The sequence below is a fragment of the Tetrao urogallus genome (assembly GCF_951394365.1).
Source record: "Tetrao urogallus genome assembly, chromosome: 2".
NCBI classification, from domain to species: Eukaryota; Metazoa; Chordata; class Aves; order Galliformes; family Phasianidae; genus Tetrao; species Tetrao urogallus.
Window position 1 is genome coordinate 28,130,737 of NC_136814.1, and position 19,780 is coordinate 28,150,516.

Genomic DNA, 19,780 nt, shown 5'->3' on the forward strand with positions numbered 1-19,780 from the left:
CTCAGCAAGGAATTCTTAATGTCTTTGTAGCATAAGAAATTGGTAATGGAAAATGACATGATTTAAACCAGGAGATTTATCACAGGAGCAGCACGGTGCATAAGTTGTACTCTCACCAGCTACAGCAATACAAGAGCTGCAGCATTTCAGTGCTCAGAGCAGAAGAAATCATGTACGGAAATGTGTCTTTCAAAAGTGTAGCCAACAGAATGAGGGGAAACTTTTGAGGAACTGTGTCCTTCTTTCAGGTATGAGACAAGTTCAGAACAACCTCACCTTCAGCCTGGTCATGTGAGAGCACAGGCAGCTGGTATGTACCAGGATGGTGGGCCACAGGGCACTTCTTCCTAAGATCTTGTGTAATAGTGGGAGTGGAGGGGAGAGTGCTGGGAAACCAAAATGTTAGTTGGTTTTTGTTAAGTTTGTTGGAATGTCTCATAAAGATAGAAATAAAAGTTCGGTCTTTTGACAAAGTTTTACCTTGTTCCCTTGTAAGGCAGAGATTGAAGAGGAAGTCTTTGCTTTCACAGGAAACGTTCTACTGCTGATAACAGGATTTCTGGTCCTCAGCCTGTCGCTGTGGGGACTTGTTGGAGTAAGCTGTGCGAGCCCTTCCATCAAGCACCTTACACAGCCGTGCTCAGGGAGGCCCCACATGGCCTGCAGGCCTCGGGGCTGCACACGTGCATCGCGTGAAGGGCCGGGGCAAGGGCGAGGACAAACAGATGACAAAGCGGTCGGTGGAGGCTTTGCCTTCGCCAGTGCGGGATGCGGGGCTCCCGAGCGACATCTGGGACCCTGCCCCGCGTGGGCCGGCTGGACCTCGGCCTCCGGGCACCTCACTGCTCACCACCCGCCCCAGGGGACCGGACTACAATTCCCAGCGTGCAGCGCCGCTTCGGCGGCCGCTCTGATTGGCCGCCGCTCTTCCCCACGTGACGGCAGGCGGTGTCGCGGTGGCCGTGCCGGTCCCCCCCCGAGTGTCGCGGGCCGCATGGCGGCGGCGTGGGGGCGGCGCGGGGGTCCCCTGCTCCTGCGGGGGGCGCTCGGGGCGGCGCAGGACCGGGCGTGCAGCACCGGGGCGCCCGTGCGGGCACCCACCGGCGCGGCTCGAGCTCAGGTAAGTCCGCGCGCAGGGCGCCCGGGGATCGGCTTTGTAATGAGAGCGGTGCGGCGCCAGGTGTGCCCGCAGGGGCTGTGCCTGGTGGTCGGTGGGTCTCCTCTCGGAGCGGCTGTCTAAGGCGGTCCCGCTGGCGGATACCTGACCTCACAGGCAGAGGTTGCAGCTGTGAATCCTGACGCTGTGTCCTGCGGGTAAAATTGAGGGGACGTAAACTGTGGGGCGCTGCTGGTGGTGAGCCAGGCTTCCCTCGGTACGCTTTGTGTGAGTTCTGAAAGTTTCCCTGAGTAACTGTGGGCAGCGTAAGGTCCCCGTGCCGTCACTGCCGCTGCTGAGGTGGGTGCCACGGGGATCTTGACTTCGCCCGAGATCACATTGCAAAAACGGTGTTAAGTAACTCGCATGGGAAAGATGAGTGGATAATAACGGATAATAAGTTTGCAGTCCGCAAACTTAGCATGACAATACGTCAGTTCCGTGCCCTTACTTTGCTGAGATCAAATTTGAGCTGCCCCAAATCAAAATTAGGGGTGGTTATGTTCTGAATAGCCATGTGAGCTGTACCACGGAACTGTTTCTTCAGCCCCTCACGTGAAGTAAACAAAGGTGTTGTGTGTTGTTCAGTTCCAGCTTCTCCCACTTTCACTTCAGATCCCTCAGATACATTTGGTTTCTCGGTGCCCAAATGCAAGAGAAAAAGCTCTGCGTTAAGGCACAGCCGTCTATCAGAGGCAGGGTACGACATCCTGACTAATCCACTGGTGGTTTATTGATTTTTCTTTCGATTGCATGGCTGGCTTCAGCAAGCACACTGTAACCTAAAGCTGCCAGTCTTGTGTCACCAGAATTGGATGCATTCACTACCACTTACTTATTTACAGAAAGTCAAACAGATTTGTACATTGCTTTGTTGAACAGTTACTTGGCTCAACGACCTACAAAAGTTTATTGAGGTTTTGTGTCTGGTTTTTTTTTTCCTCTAAACTAAAAATTTTAATAAATTCTGATTAGAATTAATTCTCATAGAATGGTTGGAGAGGACCTCAAAGATCACCAGGTTACAAATTCACACCATGGGCAGAATTGTAACCACTATCTCAGGCTGCCTAGGGCCCTATCTAGCATGACCAGTTACTTTCTATAAATCAAGTGGCTGTAGCACACAGTCAGGAATATTTTTGGAAAAGCTTGATTTTACCACGTAGGTCTGAAACCCCTATATCCTTTAGGAGAAAAAAAACACAGTGGTTGAGAGTATTAAAGTGATTGGGAGATTTGTTTATGTGGTAATAACCAATGACAAGTGTGCTGGAATACTTGCTAAAACCTTGCAGGTCACAGCAACCAAGCCAATGCAGAAGCAAAGATAGATAGTACAAACTTCTTATGATATGTGATAAATATCTGGGAAGTTGATGGTAAATTGCTTAGGAGTAAAACCCAGAAGTTGGCTGGACTATTACTGGACTGATTAGTCTACATGATTGAACATATTCATATCTTAGTATTTATGTTACAGTTGCCAGCCAAGGCAACAGTTTAAATGTTCTATTGCCAAGGGTAGAGTCCCTTTTTTAAAGATTAGATAACGGCAGGTAGCAACAGGTACTCTGAGAGCCCCTTTTCCTGCATCTCTGGTTGTGTGAATCACTCCAGAAATGGTTTTACAGTTAACAGTGGAAGATCTAATGCCAGCCTGTCATCTTCTGCACAAGATCATATATATCTAAATGATATTCTTGAATAAGAAAGTATTATGTAGGATTATGTATTTCAACCACAAAATGGTATATTTTCCTATATAACTTTTTATTGTAAGCAAGAAGTTCCTGGGCAAAAATACAATGAGGAAGACAGGATTCTTAGTGTAATAGGGCTTCTGAGTGATAACATTAAGGAAATTAGTCTTTTTTTTTTTTTTTTTTTTAAACCCCTTTATAAACATGTCACTTTAGTAAAAGTCTTTGGCATCCTGTTATGAAGTTTAATTTCAGCTCATGTAAATCACGTAACTTAAACATAGTTGATTGAAACTTTCTTTGCACTCACTGGAGTAAAGGAAAGAGCCCAGCTAGTCTAGAACAGACCTCATATGGCCTTTCTTGTCCATTCATGCCTGAAACTCTGTGTCCTGGAACTCCATTTTGTGGGTAGCTGTTCAAAGTCCATGAGCAGCACTTTCTGTGCCAGAAGCCAAAACTGAAGCATGCTGTTTAGGGCCAACTGTTGTGCAGCAGCTGTGGAGCTTTCAGAAAAACATTTGTCTTGGACTTCCCAGCTCAGACCTCATTCTGGCACTTGACCTACTTAAACCCATTTCATCCTCTGTGGTTGTCTGACTTCCATGTTGAACAAGGACACCTCGCTGCTTGCCTAACCCAAGACATTAGAGGTGAGGCATGAAACAGAAGAGCTCTTGCTGAGTTGTATCTAAGATGTTGGCAGATTAGTGCTAGGCCTTTAGGCTGGGAGGGCAGCACTGGTGCATGGACTTGTCCAGCAGGACTGCAGGAGCTGAGAGAGCCTGCAGGGTTTGGCAGCAGGAGCCATGCTGACACTGTTGTGGTCGTCCTTGAGGCCAGGCCAGAAGAACTGTTTGGTAATATTGCATTGTTAAGGAGCTCTCTGCTCTTGTTTAACTGAACTTTTCCACTGTCTGTCAGTTTGTGGTATTCCTGATTGTTATTAATACTGGTGACAGGTTCCAATTCTGCTGGATTGCTAGAAGAGTTCTTGTGGAAGTTACAGGTGAATTGGCAGGTTTGAAGGGTTGACAGCTTGTCAAAATATAGCAGTCATCTAAGCACTTATTCTTTCAGTACTGGTTTAGAACATAGGATTGACATCCTAGAGGGTGAAATTACTTTTTCCATAGATCAGATGTAGCACACTCTGTGACATGGCATACTCCTATGTGCAGAAGACTCTCCTGTCAATTATAGAGGGGAATAGGGGCTAGGGAGTAATAGCCCTGCCTTTTGAATCAGAAAGTTATACGGTTGGATATCAGTAGGTTAAAATAGTCACAACACCCTTCTTTTCCAACTGTAGAGAACTGAATAACCATTTCCCTTTAGCTTGGGAATGGTAGCAGGCAGCTTTTGCTGTTCAGTGGGTCACTCAGAGGCTACAAGTGCCTCAAGGTCCAATCTCACCATACTCCTTCCCATCAGAAAATCCTGCTTATGAGATTGGATGAGAGCAGGCTTATTCCTTGCTCTCAGTAACCAAGTATCTGGGTTTCTGCCTCAGACATTTAGCCTTCCCTGAGGAATTGATTAATATGAGTCAGCATTGGCTGCAGTGGCAGATACGGCAATACAGGATTCACTTCTGGAACTCAACCTAGGTACTCTTGAATTCATGGTGTCTCCTAATTCCTCCTTGTGACATCAAACAGGACAGAAACTGAACTAACAGCTTGAAAATTCCACTGTCAGTTACTCTTTTCCTCTTAGACAGGACCATGACTGGCTCAAGCAACCCTATGAAACTTTTTGTTTGACCATTCCAGCACTGAAAAGTATTTTCCAGCAAGAAACAAAAGTCAGTTATCTCCAACAGGATCTTTAAGCAGTATTAACACTAGCTGCCTGGTGAGCACATGTTCTTTAAATATTGCTTCTTGACAGTTGCTTCAGAGTAATTAATGAAGGTCAATATTATTCCTCATGTAAGTCTGCTTTAGTTTCCATGTCTGTAACATCCACTCTGCCACACACAGTAGATGTGACTCAGGAACAAAATCATTGCTTCCTTTAATCTCATGCCACTGATGACTTTTTCCTGAAAATTACTTCAAGCACATCATTGTGCTTGTAAAGAGATTATGCTATTTTGACATCCATTTAATAAAATAAGTTCACTTATTTTGACTTCAGTCTATCAAGAGAGAATAGCATTTTTCTTACTTTGCCTGTAATTCTCAGTCCAGAGTGGGGAGACAGAAGGTTGATGCTGTTCTGCCTTCACATGCCATGGGTAAGGAGGTCTCATCCTACACAAAGCGCAAAAATGAATGACTGAGAAAGAAGCAGCAGGGGAGTGCTCTGCAAGGAAGGACTAAAATAATAAGCATGGATGTACTTCTCATTTCAAATATGGACACTTTCTTAAAATAACAGATAGGAGAACACCAGAAATATAGCCTGATGAGAATGTAGCATGGCTCTCAAAGAACAAACATTGTGATTTGAGAATAGCAGTATTTAAATTATCTTCATATTTTCTAGCTGGGAAACAAGTGGAGTTAAGCCTGAATATTTAGTTAGGCTCTTCTTCGACTGGTTTTCTAAGGAGTTCTCATACTAAATGAGAAAGAACAAGCACTTCTAACAAAGTAAGCTCCCAGTTTTTGATTTCCTGGGGAAAATAAAGCTGTACAGAACTTGTAAACAGTCCATAAGTGCACAGGCTGCAGCATTTCCCCAGGGAGATTAAGAAAACATGAGTTGTTCTTCCTGTGCACATGGGAGAAGAGTCCTGTGCAAGAATGAATCTGAGCAGTGTACATGTCAGTGACAATAGCTGTACAAACATTAATCCACAGACATCTTTGTTACTGCAAAGGAGGGAAGGACACAACTGTGGAGGACTTGGCTTTCACCCTCTGGAGGTCTCCACTTGTAATTGGAGCAAAACAGAAACTGAAAAATTTTGTCTGGGAGATAAGCAAGCACATGGAAACAAGTATGCCATTTTATCAGCGTTAAACAGAAGCTTTCAGAACTCTGAAGTCATCCACCTTGCATCTTCTTTAGCCCCTCCACAACCAAGGTTGTTTTCAGAGGCCTTAACTAATCACAAAGCCATTTAGATCAGGAAGCACAGGAAATTGTTTAAAGGCTGATGGGAAGATTATACTGCCAAGAAAGACTGTTCCTGCTTGTAAGCTTACCAGCAGCCAAAGAGTTGGCTCAGCTAGAGTCAAAATAACATCAGTTGCTGGTAGCTGAAGTTGCAGCTGGCAGTGGTGAGCCTAATGCACCTCAGGATATAGTTGTGCTTTTTAGCAGCTGGGGCACATGGCTGATGACTCTTAGTGACAGCCCAGGCCCCCCTCGCCACACGCAGCACCCCCTGTTTGTCCCTGCTGAAGGCCCAGACTTCCCACCAGGTTTTGCTTATGTAACACAACGGAAAGCACAGCAGAACAGCGAGGGCATAGCTGCAACAAGTGAGAATTTGCTCAAATGCAACAGCCGTGGAAATAAAGGAAAGAAGTTACTTACCCACAGAAGGCCTCAAGTAGGCAGTAATCTCCAGCAAGATACACTTGCCTCCAATGGCAGCCCTTAGATGAGGTCTGGGATGGGGTGGATCCTGGCTCCACCTCTTCTGGTCACTCAGGTACATTGCATTCACCTGAGCTCCCCTGGGTTGGCCCTGCCTTGCCACCAGGTGCTCAATCACTGGTTTAAGCCATCACTTAGCATTTCCACTACAGCTTATCACAATGATATTGCAGTTCTGGGACTGAGCCAAGGCTTCTAGGTCCCCTTGCTTTATCTTCTTGCTGTGTGTATTGATGTAGAAACATTTCAAATGTTCTTCATTATACCTGGCACCTCATGGAACAGTCAAGGTTCTCACTAGTGTGCTGTTCTTCATGTTTTGGCACTCTATCCTATAGTTTATCTCTTGCATGCCTGATTTTATTCCTTTCCCCCTTCAAGTCTAGTTTAAAGCTCTGTCAGTCAGCTGCCAACTCCTGTGCTGAGCAGTTCTTTGACCTGAGTGCAGCTCGCCCAGTGTGCCCACTGCTGCTGTCAGACACTGACAGAAAGCTTGGGCACATCCTGCAGCCTGAGACCTAAATGGCCACTTGTGTTATCTTGTCCAGTTTTGCATTCTGCATCTTAGATTTTTGTAAAAACTTCATGTGACCCTTTATCTATTGTGGCCTGTCAAAGCTAGCCAGCATGATTTTGAATGGAGGTGCAATTTTGTGGCTGAATTTTCACCTTCACTTTTTTTTTGGGGGGGGGGGGTGGGGGGATGCTATTTTATCTAGAAGAAGTCTTAAACACTCTAAGTGTTTAAGGTTGCATGGAGCCCTGGGCAATCTGATCTACTACTTGATCTAGCACCTGGCAGCCCTGCCTGTGGCAGTGAGGTTGAAACTTGATGATCCTTTCCAACCCAAGCCATTCTGATTGAGTGCTTCTCAAAAGCTGTATTGCTCCAGAATATGATACTCTGTTAAAAAAAGAAAAAAAGTCAGTAGAAATCATCTTAATATTTATTTCATCAATGAAGACATTATTAAAATTCTGAATTTTTTACACCTTGAACAGCTGGAGTGTTTAGGATCATATAATACCTCTCTTCCAATCCCACTCACCTCATATTTATTGTCTTTTATCAAAGACAAGCATTTTGGTAATATTCACTTGTTCAGATTTGGACAGGAAAACCTTTCTGTAAATGTAATGTGCAAACATGAAACTCCATAATTATGTACAGCAGTAACTTGGTTTTGCTATTGATAGGATGTTATGTCTTGTATTTGGAAGCTGGAAGGGATGCAAACAGAGATGCAGAGTTTCATCCATTTTTATTTATTTTGCGCTAAACTACAGGGACCCTTATAAATGATTTTGGTTATCTGAGAGCTACAGTGAGACTGGTGGTGTTCCTGGATCACTGGTTCTCAGATACAAAGAGACGCAATTGAAAAACACTGCCTCCTGTGCTGCACAAAAAGTCTGAAGCACCTGTGGCAAAGTGGCCGTATCTTAAAATGGGAAAGCTGATAATACTATTCTATGGAATTAAGAAAACTAATCACTGTGTGGCCAATTTGGGCCATAAGGAGAAGCCATTGGTTTTTCTTGTGCTGCTGTCCTGGTGAGGGAAAAAGAAAGATCATAATTATCTGTTGAGATAAAATTAAAATTTACGTGGCAAGTATATATTGAGTACTGCTATTCAAATATTTAACCATTTCTGATTTTCTTTACAGGAACTGCAAAGCTCAGGAAGAAGAGCACGTTTTCTGCTGGAACATGCTGCTCCCTTCTCTGCTTTTCTGACTGACAGCTTTGGGCGTCAGCACAACTACTTGAGAATTTCTTTGACAGAGAAGTGCAACCTCAGGTGTAAGTGTGTGCTTTCTTGCACAAAGCTCTTATTCACTAGTAGGTAGAAACACATTGTGCAAATGCCAAGAATAGTGCTAGAGTACTTAATGGTATGTTGGCCCTGTGTTATGTTTCTTGTCTTGGCAAAGCAATGGCACAGGTCAGTTAGAAACTGATCTAGGGCTGAACTGATGGGATGGGGAAGCAGGAGCAAGCCTTAGGATCTGGTAAAAATGGGTCTTTTGTCAGAGTTGGCATGGTTTACCCAAGAAAACGGCATGAAGATGCATCAGGGCAGGTTCAGATTGGTTGATAGTAAAAGGTTTTTCACGAGGGTGGTTGGGTAGTGGAACAGGCTTGTGTGTCCCTTCCAACTCAGGGTATTCTATGATTTGGATTGAAGTGCCTTTGGATGTTTGTATACATAAGTGTGTGATAAGCATGAAAGCTTGTACGTGGGCATTCCCACAGCTACATCTACAAAGTCTGTGGCTATGTTCCCGTGCTTGCTGGTGAGTTTGGTGTGTGTGTTTGAATGCAGGTTAGATAGAAATAAAGTCAGCTTTTCTTTTTAAGTAGATCCATCTAATTTTGAGACCCATCAAATGAGTTGTGGGTTTGCTTTTGAAGGAAACCAGGAAATTGCTTGTAACACATGGTTTATGATCTGTATGTAAGAAAGGCAGTCAGTTGGCTTCCATTAAAGGCGGTTGCACTTGGTGCATTTTGCATATCAGTTTTAGATTAAGTGTTGCTGAGTATTTTTTGCCTTTTATTTCTGTGTTCTTTGTTTCAGGTCAGTACTGTATGCCAGAGGAGGGTGTTCAGCTGACTCCTAAATCAGAGCTACTTACTGCTCAGGAGATAATCACTCTGGCTGGACTGTTTGTGAAAGAAGGTGTAGAGAAGATCCGTCTGACAGGAGGAGAACCACTTATCCGGCCTGATGTGGTTGATATTGTGGGTGAGTTTCCAGTAAATAAAGTGTAATTCAAAGTGACTTATTATGTATTGAACCAAGAACTACACTTACAATTATTTACTAATAAAGTCCCACAACCTGAAGAATAATTGCATATGAAATGATGTTGTTTTCCCCCAGTATTGTGAAATGGAGGGCAATTCCCTTCAGCAAACTTCCAGTTCTGTTCTTCTGGTTGAATAGAATTTCATACTGTGACAGCTGATCTTAGTACTGGCTTCATATTCAACATCTAATAAATAGCATGCAATTATGCACCCTATGGGTGAAAAATTGAGAACTCATTTGAGGAGGTTCTCATTGCAGAGGAAGAGATGATACTTGTTTACAAACTAGAGAACAAAACAGGTTTTCTTTTTTGGGGGTGGGAGAGTTATTGTTTGTTTTGTTTATTTTCAATTGCATTTGCTCATCTGTGTTTACAGGAATGGTAGGAATGACTATGCTTTTGTAAGTTACTGATACACTGAGAATGTATTAATTAAATGGAAGATAAATCACTGGCTAAACCTTTGAAGTCCATCTCCTTTTGATTTACATTGCATTAATTTATTGTACTCCTGATTTTGACTTGAGCCAGTTGTTCTTTCTTTATCAAAAGTTTCATATGTCATGGACATTAAAACAGCTTAAGATAATGGTAATGTATTAAATTAAAGCTATGAAGGTAGGTATACTTTGGCATATTGTAGGCAATGGAACTTCTGTTTCTGCAGCTATACTCTTAGAAGTACTGAAGATAAGGAGGGATTAATACAGCATATGAAGGTCTTGAGAAAAGTGCCTGCTGATAGACTGGGTTTTGCTGCATGAAACAGACGCTATTCCTGCTCTCTTTTATTCAGAGCAGTGTAGTATAAAGAGCTGGAAAAAGTAAGGCTAGAGTGAGGTGGCTTGAGATCTGCTTGTATCCTGATTGTGAGGAGCCCCCAGACTGTACTAACTTAATCTTTTTGGAACTTGGTGGAATAGCTTTCCCTCAGGTATTTACCACATGAATGATGGTTATTTGTATTTGTGCTTGAGAGCATTATGTACATCTCAAGAAGTCTGGCATGTGTGTTTCTCACAATAAAAAGTGTAATTATTTTTAGCTGGCTTTTTCCAGCTGAGAGGGGAGTAGATTTATAAAAGCAGATGTATTTTAAAATATAATAATCCTTTTTTTAGTTGGAGGGTACAGTATTGGCATGAAAATGGATTGAAATCAGTATCATTATCAGTTTAGTGCAGAGTTTTCTTTGCTGGTTTGTACTTTTTTTTTATCATAGTAGCTGATGGCTTTTTATATTCAACACTGCTACTTCAATGTTGAGGGTTTACCCTGAGTAGTTAGTTCACTGCAAAATAATTCTATTTTTGCAATAGTTCTAAGCATTGATAGAAAGGTTGTTTCGTATGTTCTACTTTGGTGATTGAATTCTCGAGGGCTTATTTTTATGGCTATTGGAGGGGGACCTCCATTTGAACCACTGGACTTACATTATTCTGTCTATGTTCTTGTTCACAACTAAACTTAGATAGAATCATAGTGTTCTTGAGAACCTTCACAACTTCTGTGCTATCATTTTAACAGATGAGAATAGTCATCTTGGTGTAAAAGTGATGGATGTTAAGATGATTGTTAAGATGATTGTCCTGTTACGTTACTTCTTTTTGTAATTAATTGATATTTGCCTGGCTGTTTTCCCTCAGCCATGTTCAAAACAAGAAAATTTAAGTCTCCGTATACAATTTTTTTTTTCTAAGACTGTCATGTTACAATAAGTTGTGTGCAATTAGGATCGCTAGAAAGTTGTTAAAATTAAATAGATTTCATGTAACAATTAGGGGAAAATTCACTGAAAATGATTCTAAAAATATTTCCTGCAATATTCAAAGTATTCAGCTTTATTGAAGCCATCTTGTGACAGGGTTGTTACAAAATTGTTCCAGAAGTGGGCATCTCAGACTCTGAAAATCTCACCTTCATAATAGCATTCAAGATATAAATTCCTTATCGTGTAACCTAAGGTTACTGCAGCAACATATGTGATCCATCTTTTGCATGGCAAGAGTTATACTTCCCTAGAACTTTCCTTGGCAGTACAGTCCTTGTATGACCTACTGCTCTAGGCTGTAAGCAGTTTTCTGGTTCTTGGGCAGGATTCGAAAAAGCAAAAGTTGTGCTGATTCAGGAGCAAGAGAATTACAGTCTGTGATTGCTTCAACAGGCTGGAGAAAAAAACTTGGCTAGCCTAAGAGGAAGGTGAGGCACATTCAGAAGTTCTGTTTTATCTTTGTGATTCCATGAGTGTATTTGTCTTCACTTTTTGGTCTGAAATATGAGCTGCACTGGATTAAGCAGTTCTGCTGTACTTTAAAAAGCCTGCTCACGATTACATAGCAAGAAATTGCTGGGTTTAAGATCCAAATGCTTTATTTGGATAATAAAAAGTCAAGAGTTTGACTTTTTCAAGTATTCTGAAACAGTCTGAGGTTGAAAAAGGCAGTAGCACTAAGTGCTACTAAGTGCTAAGACGCTATTCATTCACATTTCCATGATGTAATGTTCGTATTTCTACCAGGTTTAAAACTATTAATTTCTTGTTTAGTGTCATTTTGCCCTTGTGGAGCTATTTTTTTTATTTTATAACTGTCTTCACTCTGAAATATTTCTCCATTGTTAAAGTGTCATTACATTTGTCAGGTCCTTCTGACTTCAGCAAGACTGATGATAAGATTGTTATACAGAGGCTTGGGACATCTAAGTCTGTTTGCAGCTTTTTGTGTCTCTGACCTAGGTTTCTTTTTTGTTGAACCCCATAAACTGCAGAATACCCTACCCTATTAATTATATGTTGGAGTATGTGATGGTGTTCAAATTCCAGGCTCAATGCTTTTGTATGGAGGTGGGCTAGCTAGTTAAATAGTATTAGATGATAACATTTTGGTAAATCTGAAGACTTGCTGTACTAGCAAAAAAACCCAGCTGGTTAGTAAATGTTTACTGTGGTCTCCATTTATTTAGTATTATGTAGGAAAATATTCCTCAAACTAATGTAACAGCAGCTCTAGAATTCCAGAATGATTTTAAAAATAAAATCTAGTCAAGGTAAGGTTGTAGTAACATGATCACTGGCTATTAATTGTCATTAAAATGGCTATTCAGGTGCCAGTTGATTTACTCTTAACAAAGTAAGTAAGATAAAACAGCTTTTCTAAGATTCACAGGTTTTTTACCCACAAGCACACATTAGATTGTAAGAAATGGAGGCTTCAAAATTGTGTTCTTGACTTAGGATCATAGAATCCTTAAGAGTTGGAAGGAACCTTTACGTGTCATTTAGTCCAACTCCACTGCAATGAACAGAGACGTGCAACTAGATCAGGGCAACTTACCTGAAAGGTTAGGGCACAGCCACATCTGGGCAACCTGTTATAGTGCATCACCACCTCACTGTAGACTACTGTTTCCTTTTATCCAACCTAAGTCTACTCCCTTTATGCCTAAAAGCATTTCCCCTTTTTCTGTCACGACAGGCCCTGCTAAAGAGTCTGTCCCCTTCTTTCCTGTAGCTCCCCTTTACATACTGAAAGGATGCTATCAGGTCACCTCTCTCAGCCTGTACTCACAGGAGAGGTGTTCCATCCCTTGGGTCATTTTTGTGACCCTTCTCTGGACACACTCCAACAGGTCTCTCCTGTGCTGAGGATTCCACATCTGGACAAACTATTCCAGATGAGACCTCACCAGCACAGAGTAGAGGCACAGGATCACAACCTTTGACCTGCTGGCCACACTTTTGATGCAGCCCAGGATACGGTTGGCTTTCTGCAAGGGCACATTGCTGGCTTATGTCCAGCTTGCCATCCACCATTACCCCCAGGTCTTTTTCAGCAGGGCTGCATTCAATCCTTTCATTCTCCAGCTTGTATTTGTAGTAGGGGTTGCCTTGACTCAGGTGCAAGACCTCGCATTTGGATTTATTGAACCTCATGAGATTCACCTGGGCCTACAGCTCAAGCCTGTCCAGGTCCCTGTAGATGGTATCCCATACCTCTGGTGTGTTGACTGTACCGCACAGCTTGGGTCATCAGCAAACTTCTTGAGGCTGCACTTGACCCCACTGACATTGTAATTGGTGAAGATATTAAAGAATGTCAGCCCCAGCACCAACCCCTGGGGGACACCACTCATCACTGATTTCCATCCCGATGTTGAGCTGTTGACTACCACTCTCTGGACTCGATCCTGCAGCCAGTTCTTCATCTGTGACTTGTTTCTAATGTTTCTTTGGGCTGGATAACTCAAGTTCCAGCCCTGTATTGCGTTGCAGATAGTTTATAGAAACGGCCTACACTGCATCAGGAGTTGAATAGGGCTGAGATTTAAGCTACATTTGCTTTCAGCAAGCATTTCTCTTAACCATAAATCATCTGTGGAACACCAGTAAAGCTCATTAATTTTAATGATAGATTATTACAACCATATTTTCCTAATATTCATACATAAACGTTTTACTGCATGCACATACATAAGCTGTGAGTCAGCAACTAACACTAGCAGAAACCTCTATCATGTCCTAGTGACTGCCAAAAGTATATATTTGAGACTTTCCTGAAGCAGATGATAATGGAATATAGAATCCATCTCCTTTGTGGTACTGTAGGCATAAATTAGAACTGGACTTACAAAGTATGATTGCTGTTTATTATTGTCTGGGTAGCATATGTCTCCACTGAGAAAATATAGAATACCCTGAGTTGGAAGGGACCCATAGGAACATCATTTTCCAGGGCAGGCTTTTTATAGTAGCATACATATTTCTGGAGTAAACCTGTGCAGATTAGACTTGTTAATACATATATTAGGAGACAAAATATATTTTCTGGTCTCAAGCAGGAGAAATACAATTGAAGAAACTCTTAGAAGAGAATATATAAGAAAGTCATCTGTTTAAGGAGATGCTCTTTATCCTGAAGAAAAAGAAGTAAATGTAAAAAGGTTTACTTGATGGCTTAAGCTGCACAAATAAGTTTTTAGCTTCATGCTATTGTAGCTAAAATTGAATCATAGCATCTGTTCTGTTTTCTGTTCTACTTCATAGTTTTATCAGTTACCTTTTCTTGTATTGATGTTGTGTTGATGGTAAGGCAGTGGCCGAAAGTTGGTAAACAGGTTAATATGTGGGCACACATTGAGTTCCAAATTTATGAAAACTCTCTTCCCCTTCTTAATTTAGAGATCATTAATGGAAAAAAAAAAAGTAAAGCAAGCAACTGCAAATATTCCACTTCTTAGCTTTCGCAAATAACACAATGTACTAACTGGTCCTTCTTAGTTTGTTGGTCTAAGTGTTAAGTCCCTATCTCCAATTTCTCATAGTTGGGCTCAATCCAAGTTGTTCTGCACACTAATATATTTCCAGTGCCTCACCCTGTCTCTCGTCCTTGCACAGGGAAGAGAAGATGCACTGACAAAAGCTGCTGCCTGCACTTAACGACCTAAAGAGTTCCTGCCTTTTTATTAAAACAACAACAGCAAAACTTTTCCATTTTAGGCTGCGGCTGGATTTGTTTCTATATTTTATTCTATGCCTTTCTGCATTTTACATTTTTAGCTATGAGACCTGCATGGCAGCTAGTTTTTTCCTCTCTGTTAGGAGTTCTGGGCCAAACTTAGGCTGAATATTTTGAGAATAACTGAGAAATGAAATAAAGCCAAAGTAAGACCTTTATCAGCGTGAACAAATAGAGGTAAAATAGGCAGTGAAGAATGAACTGTAAAATGTTTGTACTGTAACTAGAATTGCCCCAAGAATAAGAGTTCTTAAAATATTTTCCAAGAAATTAGGGTGGATGCTATGGCTTTGCTTTCATTCTGCCTCTACAGATGGTATATGCGGTTTTGTTTGTTTTCCTCATCTGTTCTTGTATTGATAACCAGAGGTTTGAAGGACTGCCCTCCAGGAATTGAATATGCCGAGGATTTCCTCGTTTAGTTTCCAAGCAGGCATTTTCTGAATTTTAAACTCATTACATTAGCTGATTCTTACTTGTTTTTCTTTTGTTAACCAAAAGTTTCCAGTTGTTAAGTGCAAATACTTTTGTTCATTGGATGTTCTTGCTTCAGATTCTCTATAATTGCCTAATGCGTTGACCTTTTTCTCTCTAGATGGCAGCATATCTATTTATTTTGACAGCTTAAAGTCACTATTTCTTGACACTGCCACTAGGTTAGAACTGTTCTTTTTTTCTGCAGCACTTCAGGGTAAGTGTTGCTAGTTCAGGTGCCATGGTATGTCTTGCTGCTGCTTACTATTACAGAACACAGAATTCTGTTTGCAATGCTAGATTAAGGAACAGAGGCCTTCTTTCAACAGTACAGTAGCTATGGAGAATAAAATTAGTTGTGTTTTCATTGTTCTTCTTAAGCAGTTTTGCAAGCTGTTGCTTATACCTTTTGAAATTGGTGTATGCTAGAATGGATCAGAAGAAGGCTGACAAATTGATGTGTCCGTGTTTTCCTTCCACCTTGCTGAATTTTATTTGTTTTGTGAATCTTTTTGGGGGGTTTTCTGTTTAATTTACAGTTAAATTACTTCTTTTAAAGTGTTCTTACTTTTATTTTCTTTTCCTAGGTCAACTGTACAAGCTAGAAGGGCTGAAAACCATCGCTGTCACAACCAATGGGATCAACTTAGCCAGGCTATTGCCCCGACTGAAGGAGGCAGGACTGAATGCCATCAACATTAGCCTGGATACTTTGGTTCCAGCTAAATTTGAGTTCATTGTCCGGAGGAAAGGTACAGATTTGTCTTCAAAGGCAAAGTTTTTAAAACCAGCAGGAATGTGAATTGTTTGATATGTCTTTCATGCTCAGTTGTTTCGGAAAAGAAATGAATTAGTGTCCTTTTGATTCCAGGGAAAACACCTACGCTAGCAATTTAGATAGTGACTTTCCTTCTTTCTGCAATGCTAAGAGATAGAACCTTTAGTTGGATTTGTTAAGAGTAGAAGAGGCTCAACTCACCAAGTACAGTCAGTGGTGACTCTGTCTACAGTTACCAATACCTGTTTGAGTACCGGTTTGTTGTGGAAATCAAGAGAACTCTCCAGATCTTGTGCTGTTGTTTAGTATTTTTCAAAGAAACACATTTCACTGTGGCAGCCAAAGATTAATATACCGCAAGAATTAAACTTCGTGTGACAAATAACAGAAGTTTCTGAAAGCTACATTTGGGATGTGCCAGCTGTGTCTCATTTCTGATTAGTGGTGTTTCCTATGGCACTGCATTTTAAAAGTAGTACAAGTACAAACTGTTCCTGACTTCATTTGAGGAGAGATAAAAACTTTGTAACTTCTCTCCAGTTGAACTAGTAATTGCAAACAATTTCAGTAATGCTTAGATGTTTCCAGTGTTAAAAACCCTTGTTTAAATGAATCCTGAACTCTATCTTAAAGTTTAGCAGAAATGTTTGGGCTTCCTTCCCTAAACCTAAAACTGATACAGTTTTATGTCATTTGGTCTACGAGTGTGACTTTTGCAGGCTGTGAACTTCTAATTCTGACAAAATTTCCAGGTAGCCACTAGATGGTGCAACAGCTTAAGCTAAATGCATGGTAAGGGGTGAACAAATCTGGGATACTGTGAGAAGTAACTTCTACATTTAAATCACTCCTCTATCAAATTGAAATTCTGTTGACAAATGTAGAAAGGTGGTTTTGTCTGCAGTCTCTCTGGGAGTGGTTCTTCAGATGTCTACATCACAATGCAAATATCTCTTCTTGTCAGAAAACTGACTGTTTTATTAACGTGGTTGTGTCATGGCATAATTGGCATGCAGAGAAGTATCTGGAGAATCTAATCACAAGCAGGTGGTGACTGTGCTCTTTTCTTCTGCTCTCTGCATTTGAATATTACCTGATTTGTGACATTCACTAGAAGCAGGCTCTTCCTTTGCTACCGAAGGGGTAAACCTCATCCTGAAGCTCCCTGAATTATATGGCCACAGCTCTTCATATCTGATTGGAATCTGTTAGGAATGCGCTGTTTATAGTTAAATTAAAAGTTAGCAAGGAATAAGGATAACTTTTATTTATATAAACGTTCTCGTTCTCCCATTTTAAAATGAAAAAGGGCCTTTAACCACAAAGAGAGAAATTACTCTTCTATATACCATAGAGGATGAACAGAGAAAACTTCTGTGACTTTCTTTTTTAAAGAGGAGAATAAAAACTCCAAATCATATCTACTTATTAAGATCAGGTTAAAAACAGCATTGCTTTTGTGGTTGTTGTTTGGTTTGGGTTTTTTTTCCTTTTGTTAAGGGCTGGAATTATGTAAAAATACTTTTTAAATTGTTTTTGAGGTTTTTTTTTTTAATTTAATAGGAGATTTCCAAGTATGGAATGAGCAGAGAATAAACAGTCTGCCCTACAGTGCTACCTTGTCTCACGTGGCAGTTCCAGAGGCGACCAGATGTAGCTCTGTTGAGGTGAGAGGGACTCCTGGTCTTAGACTCCTACAGTTCCAGTAAATTCTGTGGAAGGCAAAGGTTTCATCTAACTGGAGCTAGCCAGGAGCTCAAGAAACTTGAAATAAATTTTTCAGGTCCTCTGGGAACTTTTTCCAGGATTTTGATGTTGTATCTTTAATGCACTGGTACCATTGATAAGTAAAAGCACGTTAGAGAACCATAACATTTCTGTTCCTCTCTAACTACCGCATTTCAAGGGATGAACAAATAAATAATTTTTGGTGCTGCACGTAGCTGTCCAATTTGTTTCATGGCCTGCATCTTCTTTTTTTGTTCAGTACAAAGCAAATTAGATATTTTACTGTAATTGAATCATTAAACATTGGCTTGAAGCCTGTGTTCCAGCAGGGATGAAACACTGGGAGGTGTCATGCCTCCCATATGTGATTGTTCTGGACATGTTGAAGAATCTCTACAAAGTCCTACTTACAAGCACTATGACTCTGCTTTAAAGTTGGATAAGGTTATGGTTTCTTAAGAGACGAAAATATTGGATTTTTTTCAGTGTTTGGAGAAGGCTTGAAATTTTGAAATGTCCAAAAAAATTTTGAAAACTTCTGCTTCTCAACAATATTTCCTGAAAAAAATAGCATTTCATTTCTACTGTAGTGTACAGAAATATTTTGGTTTTGTTCTTTTTGCGGTTCCATTACCACGCAAGGATTTTGATCTAAAAAGGAAGTTTCAGTTAGTACCTTATGGCATACAAATGGACTCTTAACAGCTTGAAGAAAAGCAGAGAACAGTTAACCTGAAAATCTGCAATGCAGTTACAGATATATTTTTAATGTAGTAGGCTTTTAGTTTGAACAATTACCCTGCTCCCAATCTCTTTGAGCTTGTTTCCACTAATAGTAGTTGTTAATCAAAATAGGTTTGTTTCTTTTTTTTTTCTATTTTTTTTTTTTTTGTTTGTGTGTAGATTTTTGATAGCATGTGTTAGAGTGGCAGGAGGTAAGAGGTAGAACTCTTTAGAACTTTGGTTTAGATGCACTGCAAGCTGTGTTATTCTCCTATACCTGCATATACATTGTTTTATTGTTGTTTTATCTGTTGCTTGCTTATGACTGCTTCCTGTCTCTTCTAGTTGATTTTGATTTCTGCATTCCTGAAGTTGCACATAAGGTTTTCTTAGCTGTTGTGGAGCTTTTTGATCCCATTTGAGGCTCTGGGTTGTGCTTACAGCAACGTATCATTATCTCTCTTGCCACATTCAGCTCATAAACTTAATTGGAAAGAAAACTACCACAATGGCTGCAAACTTTCTGGGTGCATGCAAAACAAGTAGGTGATGAAGGAGAAGAATTACAGGTTCTAACTTCAAACAGTTGCTTGCAAGAGTTAGCTTACTATTCCCTCCTTACTCTTCACATTCTTTTTGTGGCCAGGAGCGGTATTGGTTATGCATCTCCTGCTTTCCTGTGTTTGTGCTTGATACTCTTACCAGACAGGAAACAGTAAACTAGAAGTTTCACGTCTCTCTTTTCTACTGTGATAGGAGCACATTCAATGTCAAGTGTGCAAGAACGTTATTTAGTAAGCTATTACTTGTTTTTGGTAAGCACCTACAGATAATTAAGTTACAGACATTTCTCTAGAGAACCTGAGTTTCCAGTGGATCAGAGATGGGAAAAGAAGGCTGACGAACCTACCTAGAAAAAGATATCATATAAATAAAAACAGCACAGGGATTGTCAGCACAAAACTTCTGGAAGATCTTGCCCTTTTGCTAGCATATGTAAATTATTTGCTGTTGAAGACTACAGCTTAGGGAGGAGTTGCTCAGCCTCATACAGTGTCTTGTCATCTGCATTTTGAGTGCTAAAGTGTTTAGTCTATCTTAGACTAGGTAAGAGACATGCCTGTGAACACAGTATTTGCAGCTGTGCACATCCACTCACCAGAAATGTGTCCCCAGTGGTCTGTAACTTTGTCTCATTCTTGCTACTATCACCTTGTTTCTCTGCCAGCTGGTGTGACGAGGGAAAGAGTAATATGTGAAATCTAAAAGTGGTATCTTGATGAAAGGTCTTAACTTTAAAACTAATATAAGGTGTGATTTGAATGAGTTGA

General features: G+C 40.7%; 1 protein-coding gene across 1 annotated transcript in view; it reads left to right on the plus strand.

Annotated features, from left to right (window-relative positions):
* Positions 1-994: 994 nt before the first annotated feature.
* The window catches only part of MOCS1 (molybdenum cofactor synthesis 1), a gene marked incomplete at both ends in the record, with an annotated part of 31,302 nt that continues 12,516 nt past the window's right edge, over positions 995-19,780 (plus strand). Inside the window, 4 exons of the mRNA XM_079550708.1 lie at positions 995-1,120; positions 8,085-8,220; positions 8,999-9,166; positions 15,808-15,972. Of these exons, the coding sequence (XP_079406834.1) occupies positions 995-1,120; positions 8,085-8,220; positions 8,999-9,166; positions 15,808-15,972 (595 nt within the window). The remainder of the gene's footprint in view (positions 1,121-8,084; positions 8,221-8,998; positions 9,167-15,807; positions 15,973-19,780) is intronic.